This window comes from Triticum aestivum, chromosome 6D (genome assembly GCF_018294505.1).
Source record: "Triticum aestivum cultivar Chinese Spring chromosome 6D, IWGSC CS RefSeq v2.1, whole genome shotgun sequence".
NCBI lineage: Eukaryota > Viridiplantae > Streptophyta > Magnoliopsida > Poales > Poaceae > Triticum > Triticum aestivum.
This window is the reverse complement of record NC_057811.1, coordinates 42,048,709-42,055,974: the sequence shown is the minus strand read 5'-3', so window position 1 is coordinate 42,055,974 and position 7,266 is coordinate 42,048,709. Positions and strand designations below refer to the sequence as shown.

The window sequence follows — 7,266 nt, the reverse complement described above, 5'->3', positions numbered from 1 at the left end:
AGCGGGAGATGCGGATCCAGGCCGACTGCCCGAGGAAGAAGAAGTTGGGGGCGATCTGTTTTTTTTTGTCTGAATCCAACGGCTGCCTGGCTCACATCCGATGGCCTGGGCTGGACCGGCCGAAACGACTCGGCCGGCCGGTGCGCCGGCGCCTATAAGCGCCCCGGTCGGTTGGGATTATCTCGATCCGATCTTAGCGCCGAGGCTGACCTCCTCCACGGGTCAAGTCTCCTCCTGCTGCATCGATTGTTCTCCACCGGATCCACGCCGCAGCACGCGCTCACCGCCATGACGCCAGAGTGGTCGCCTGAGCACCGCCGCCTCCTCAGCCCCCCTCCGGCCGCGACAAGCACGCCTGCACCGGCCACCACGGACGCCGCTGCCGTGTCCTTGCCAGACGACGTCGTCTCTGACATCCTCTCCAGGCTGCCGGTGAAGTCCGTGAGTCGTCTCCGGTGTGTCTGCAGAGGGTGGCGCGCCATCGTCTCCGACCCGGGCTTCGCCGCCCTGCATAGATCTCGCCAGGCCGAGCCCCTCATCATTGCCAGCGTCTACCAGGAATACCCCTGGGGATCCCGCGACCTGCAGCTCATGGACATGGACGGCAATGTTGTGAAGGTGATCAAGGGCGGAGGAAGCATCGGGCTGCTCTCCACAAGCATGGACGTCATAGTCTGTGTTACCGATGCTTTCTCCTATGACGCTCACGTGGTTGACCTTGCCACGGGGGATGTGCTCGTACACTGCCCTAAATCGCGCCCTCGATCACGAGGCGGCATGTTGACATGTTTCTGTGGTTTCGGCCGCGCCGTACCGTCCGGCATGTACAAGGTGGTCCGCCTTTGGTCCGATCAAACTTGCGAGGTCCTCACCGTAGGAGAAGACGTAGAATGGAGGTGGATGGAGTCGTGTCCAACTAAGATAAGTTCTCCTCTTGGTGTCAACGGCAACATTTACTTCTTGATCTCATGGCAACTAGATCGTGACTGCTTAGTTTGCTTCGAGCTCGAGAGCGAACAGTGGAAGGAACCAATCAAAGGCCCAATGAGCACAATTTGTTCCGAGCCATGGAGTAGGAGAGGAAAAGTTTGCATAACTGAGCTCAACGGTTCTCTATGTGTGGTTCAGTTGGTGGAACAAATGACAATATGGCTCATGACTGAATCCAATGAAGATAGGTGGATCAAAATGTACACGGTCACAATGGCCCCATCCACCTATTGTGCTAGGCTTCTGTGGGTTACACGCGATGGTGGAAAATTGATCTTCTACTCTTGGCTGCATGGACAAGCACCGGTACTCCGAGCTTATGATCCTTGTTCCGAGACATGTTCAACGCTACGGGAACTAGAATATGACGTTGAGATAATTCGTCTTTGCAGCTTGCAGTTGAACCCTTTTGTCACGAGGAAGATTTGAGGCGCATGGTAGTTTTCTTTATGGAATGCCCATAGTAGTTGAATCCACTGTACTTTTAAAAGTGTGCCTCTGTACACATGTCAATCTCAACAGATATAATTTGTGCAGACATTGCCAGACTCGTTGCTGAAATTCTTTGCGTGTCTCTACAAGTTCTTGCTTGTACAATGCGTTTATGTATTTGGAGTACGCGATGTGGAAGAAGATCTACAATAAGTATAATAGCATCAATTTTGCCGCCACGTATCAACCGATCGATCAGGTCGTCCTCCTTGATCAACCCATTGATCTAACAGATTTTGATTTTGAGGGGCTGACTTCTTTGTAGCCTCCCCTTGTATATTTGTAGTCAGCGTCTCCCCATGACATAGGTCAGGCCCGCATGGAGGCCCAAGGGATCAGCCCACATAGTGTATAGTTAACGGTTTCAACACTTTGGAGAAATCTTTGATAAACCGTCTATAAAAACTTGCGTACCCAAGGAAATTCTGCATCCCTTTCAGATCTTGAAGATAAGGTAACATTTCTATAGCCATGACCCGGCGCGTATCGTGGAAAAATCCTAGTTGATTTTGAGAGGACGTATCAACTGCATCGGTGCACACATATCTCTCCAACCGTTCAATGGGGAAGAGATGACCAGGATCAAACTGTTCTCATTTAGGAAAAGTGTTGAAATATAGATGGGAAATGTGCATTTTATTAAAATCAACCAGCACTCCAGCTTGGTTTCAACTTTGGATTTTGCTCTAAAACTAAGTTTCCGATACAAAATAAGTTTCATCATGTTTTAAGTTTTTGGATATACATCAAGTCTTATAAATTTTTAAATAAATCATCTATGTTTCATCAAGTTTTGCAAGTGAGGCGTAGGGTTGATTCTCTGAAATTTGATGAAACTATTATAAACTTGATGGAACTCATCTAGGCTTTGTTGGGAGCCCCATGTGGTTCCCCATCTGAGGTTTATGACCTATATCTTGTTTGGATTACGCAACAAAGATACAGTGTCTTTTCTTAAATGTTCCATGTTGGCAAAAGATAGTTTATTCCTCAACGCGTTATCCCTGCCGTGAGACGCCGTATATGATGCCAGCGTACACATGTACTCGGCAGATATATGCCATGCAGAGCTGGAAAAGCGCTCGGCTTATAGCTATGCCGTGTACCGACAGAGCGGTACTCGGCTTAGATCTATGACAGGGCAGTACCGACAGAGCTGGAGAAGTGCTCGGCTTATAGATATATGCCGTGCAGAGCAGAAAAACGCTCGGCTTATAGCTATGCCGTGTACCAACCTTTGGTTGGCACCTAGCTACGGATAATGCCGAACATGGCACACAGCTTACAAACATGCCACATGGCACTGCCGTCTCCATTTGATGACCGTCATAGTGCTTTATTTTGCAAAGAACCTTTACTTAGCACTCGGCAAAGTGGAAGCCGGTTGCCTGTGAAAAAGCTCTCGGCTTACAGCCCTTTGCCAACATGGTGTAAGCCGAGAAGGGGAAGTGAGTGCAACACTCGGCATACGGCTAACCGAGTTCAAGGTTTCCTCCACCGAGTATTTTAATACTCGGCGTATTACGATTTTCCTGTGTGTGTAGTGATGGATGGAGTAATATTTCCGTTCGATATTGCTTCATGAAAGCGGTCTCATCTTAACCCCAGGATAAAAGGTGCTCACATGCTGCATGTTTCATGAATTCTGTATACAAGTACAACTACAAGTATCTCGAGAAAAAAAAGTACAACTACAAGCATTTGTTTTTTGCGGGTAAACTACAAGCAGCTAATTGAATTGCTTACCATCTCCGTTTGGAAAGTAAAATACGAGTCCAATCCAATACGTGTACACATCGAAGAGGAAGTCTATGTACAGACGAACACCTTTGCCCCGTCGGTTATCTACCGATCCAATCTTACGCCAAGCCCTCAACTGATATATTCAACGTACGGGTCAATTCCTCCTCCATCAACCCATCGGCCGTTCTGCACAGGAACAACGCCACCGCGTGCCATGGCGCCACCGCTGTCACCCAAACGCCGCTGTTGTCCGGACGCCACGGTATCGTTGCCAGACGAGCTCATCTTCAACATCCTCTCCTGGGCGCCCTTGAATTCCGTGTGTCGGTTTCGGTGTGTGTGCAGGGTGTGGCGTGCCGTCCTCTCCGACCCAGCCTTCATCGCCACGCATAGATCTCGCCACGCGGAGCCGCTCCTTGTCGTCAGATCCTCCCAGGAAAACCCCGGGAGAGGCCACGACCTGCGGCTGATGGACATGGACGGCAATGTTGTCAGGGAGATGAAAGGCATAGGCGGCATGGGGTCGCTCTCCACGAGCGCCGACGACCACGTCTGCATCACCGACTATCTCTCCGGTAGAGCCCATGTGATCGACCTCGCCAAAGGGGAGGTGGTGGTGGACTGCCCGAAACCAAAATCGCAATTGCACCACGTCTTTGGTTTTGGCCGTGCTGAACCATCTGGCAAGTACAAGGTGGTCCGCCTCTTGTTGGGTTGGTCGTTCGACTACGAGGTCCTGACGGTAGGAGACGGTGCCAGATGGAGGCGGGTGCGGCCACCTCCCGCCGGTATCTCCGATGGACGGAGCTCCCCTGTTGCCGTCGATGGCACCATGTACTTCTTGAGCTCGGATAGTCCAAGTGACGACGCATTACTTCGCCTTGACCTCGAGAGTGAACAATGGACGAAACCGCTGAAAGGCCCAATGAACACGATGGTCCCCCTGAGGTGGAAGATGAGTGGGATAGTTCGGATAACCGAACTCAATGGCTGTTTTTGTGTGGTTCATCTGGGGGCGCACATGACTATATGGCTCATGACCGAATCAGAAAATGAGAAGTGGGTCAAGGCGTACACGATTCCGGTGGATCCGTCCACCAAGTATTGTATGCCACTCAGGGTGACATGTGATGGCGGGAAGTTGATCTTTTTCTCTTCGTGTTACGGACAAGGCTCTGAACTCCGAGTCTACGATCCTAGCACCGAGACATGCACAACGCGATGGGCACTAGGCTGCCGTGGAGACACAGTTCGTCTTTGCAACCTGCAATTGGGCCATTTTGTCCGGCCCTAGTTTAATCCGCTCTACTTTTATTGTGCTTTTGTGTATAACAAACAAATGTTATATTCGTCAACGCGTGTGCATGATAGTGCCGGACTCGTCGCTCAATGCCTTCCTGTTTTCCTATTAGTTCTTACTAGAATGCATCTACATATGCAGAGTGTATGCATTGCGCAAACATACATATGTGTAGATATCGGCTTGGTGTTGTAGATGTTGTTATCTTGCTTTTTCATTGATGGTCAAACTTAAAAAATATATTTGAATATACGATCGTTGGTGATCTCCAAACACCCGGTGAGATCTCACTTGGCCGCATAAGGCAGAAGATTTTACGAAGACTATGACTGCTATATACAAAGCTTCCGCTCGAGTTAGTAATAGCCGGCTTGTACCATATAGTAACATCGAGTATATACAAAATCACAAATTCTTCATGCAACATTATCAAAGTTTCATATATAGCACACCGCGTGTCTATCTAGATGAGCAAACAAGTGACCATGCAACAATGACTTTCATCACACATGAGTGAACCTTAAGAATACCACAACTTCTACCGGCTTCCCTAGGTGCGAAAACCGTTTCATTGTGTGTCGTAAACTGTTTCCCATCGGAATAGTCGGTTGCAACAGAAATTTTCAGTTCTCCCTTAATTTCGACGCAAGCAACATGGCGTGTGAGATTGACCATACTATCAGTAGTAACCGGTAGCTTGTCATCTTCAAGAGACAGCAGCAAAACTTTCATGCCATCTAGACTTCTGGTACTTGCACTGAATATACCTCGGCAACCATCTGGCCATGACCCATGAATAACTTGTATATTGATTGTAGCCTCCACAGATTTAGCAAGGCGAACGAATGTCCATTCTAGTTTGGAAAGTTTGCTAGTGGCAACAAGGTTAATCAGGCATGAATGATTCCATGCAGATGTTTTGTACTTCGCTGCTAAGAAGCTCAAATCTTTATCTTCGGATTCGTAAATGCCGCTCTTCACTTTCAGCACAACCTCAAAGCGCACAGAATTCGACACATCAGATAACACAACAGCTCGAGTTGGGCCTGTTAGTGTTAAATAAGGATTCTGCATGCAACAAATAATTGAAGTAGATATTAATTTGACATGCTAAAGATGGTAAATATGTATTTTTTGTCATAACACCAATATGAAATATAGCCAACCTAATATAAGTAAATTGCGATAACAAGAATAAGCAGAAAAAGAGATAAAATTGACCATTGCTATAAAATTGTGATATCGAGAATAAAAGGAGAAGGCGATATGTTACCATCGTTACATAACTCATTTAGTGTCATAAGCAAAAACATTACTAGCACATGACGACAATGGCTTGTTAATTACTAAGAGGTAATGCTGTGTTAGCAAGGATGTCTAAATCTCGAGAACCTTTGCAAGAAAGCAATGCTTTCTTTAGATTCCCAAGAGAGCTAAAGCCCCTCAAAAGGGAATAGTGAGTAGATCACAACAATAAAACTTAGAAAACAGTGACTATTGAATGCAAGGGAAATGTGACCCAAAACACTGCGATGATCATATCAGGTGCATAACACAAATAAAGGAAGAAATATTATATCTTGATGTTTCAGTGACCAACACGAAAAGATATGCTTCTTATCAATTATTTTGCATATGCCATTTAACAATTTTAGAAAAGCTTAACATGTCCTGTTCCAAATAATTATTTTGCATATGCCATTTAACAATTTTAGAAAAGCTTAAGAGAAAACAATCAACCAAAAACGCACGATAGAACGCAATGGCAAGCACACGAACCTCCAAACTGATGGTTTGGCATTTATCCCTTGCGCGAGCAAAGATGATATTGCGGTTGCGGTCAAGGTGGTCTCTTATCGCGATCAATCCATACACGTCTAGTGGCCACCGTAATTCCTCTGCTATTGCCGCGACTTTGAAGGAAAAGATCTGCAAAGTTCCTGTCGGACCGACGTGACGCCATGCTGGCGGCTTGACGTCCGTATAACGCATGGCCGGGATAGCCGCTGCATGGTTGCATGTCGTGATAACTTATAAGCAAGATTTGAACTAATGTAGGCACTAGTCAAGATTTGAACTAACGAGTACTCACTGGTGTCCTCGTAGGTGCCTCGTTGGCATGCCCACATTTGGTTCCAGCCGTTGCGGTAGCTACGAGCGCAGACGGCCCTCTCGTCGGGCGACGGCCAGTCGTCCAATCGGGCATGCCTCTCCTCCGTCTGCCTCCTCGCGAACAACTCCATCCGTTCACTCTGCAGCCAGCTATGGTACGCCGCCGCCTTGGGATCCCCCATCGCCTCCCACTTATCCACGGCCGCCCGCTCCTCCTTCGGCCGGTTCTTCCTGCGCGCCTCCTCCGCCGCCGCTCTGCACGCCTCCGCCGATGTATACGATTCGCCACCGACCCGATGCAATCATCTTCAGATCTATCGTTATCGCCAAGGATTGTGTTCGCCAGCAGACCCTCCCAGCGCGACCCGCAGCAGCCCGACAGGCCTTTTGGCCCAATCATCATTTATGTGCAGAAAAAACAAAACAAATGTTTTAGAAATATAAAAAAATGTGAAATTGCCATCAGTATATATGAAAACACTCATTGATAACTATGATTCTCTGTGTGCCAAGGTGTTGAGAGCATGGTTTTCACTTTTAGTGAGATTTCGGTGAAATTCACTGAATTTCAGTAATTTCAGCAGACACTGAAATATTACGTTTCGCCCAAAATATTTCAGCAATTTCAG

General features: G+C 47.5%; 2 protein-coding genes across 2 annotated transcripts; one reads left to right on the top strand and one right to left on the bottom strand.

Annotated features, from left to right (window-relative positions):
* Positions 1-209: 209 nt before the first annotated feature.
* LOC123140987 (F-box protein At3g07870-like) lies at positions 210-1,419 on the top strand. The gene has a single exon (XM_044560241.1). The coding sequence runs from the start codon at positions 289-291 to the stop codon at positions 1,417-1,419; it is 1,131 nt and encodes a 376-aa protein (XP_044416176.1). The 5' UTR covers positions 210-288.
* A 3,550-nt stretch (positions 1,420-4,969) lies between these two features.
* LOC123140986 (uncharacterized) lies at positions 4,970-6,943 on the bottom strand. Its single transcript, XM_044560240.1, has 3 exons — positions 6,618-6,943; positions 6,305-6,531; positions 4,970-5,593 (listed from the first exon to the last, which is right to left on the bottom strand). The coding sequence occupies exons 1-3, from the start codon at positions 6,817-6,819 to the stop codon at positions 4,985-4,987; spliced, it is 1,038 nt and encodes a 345-aa protein (XP_044416175.1). The 5' UTR covers positions 6,820-6,943; the 3' UTR covers positions 4,970-4,984.
* Between the last annotated feature and the right edge of the window lie 323 nt (positions 6,944-7,266).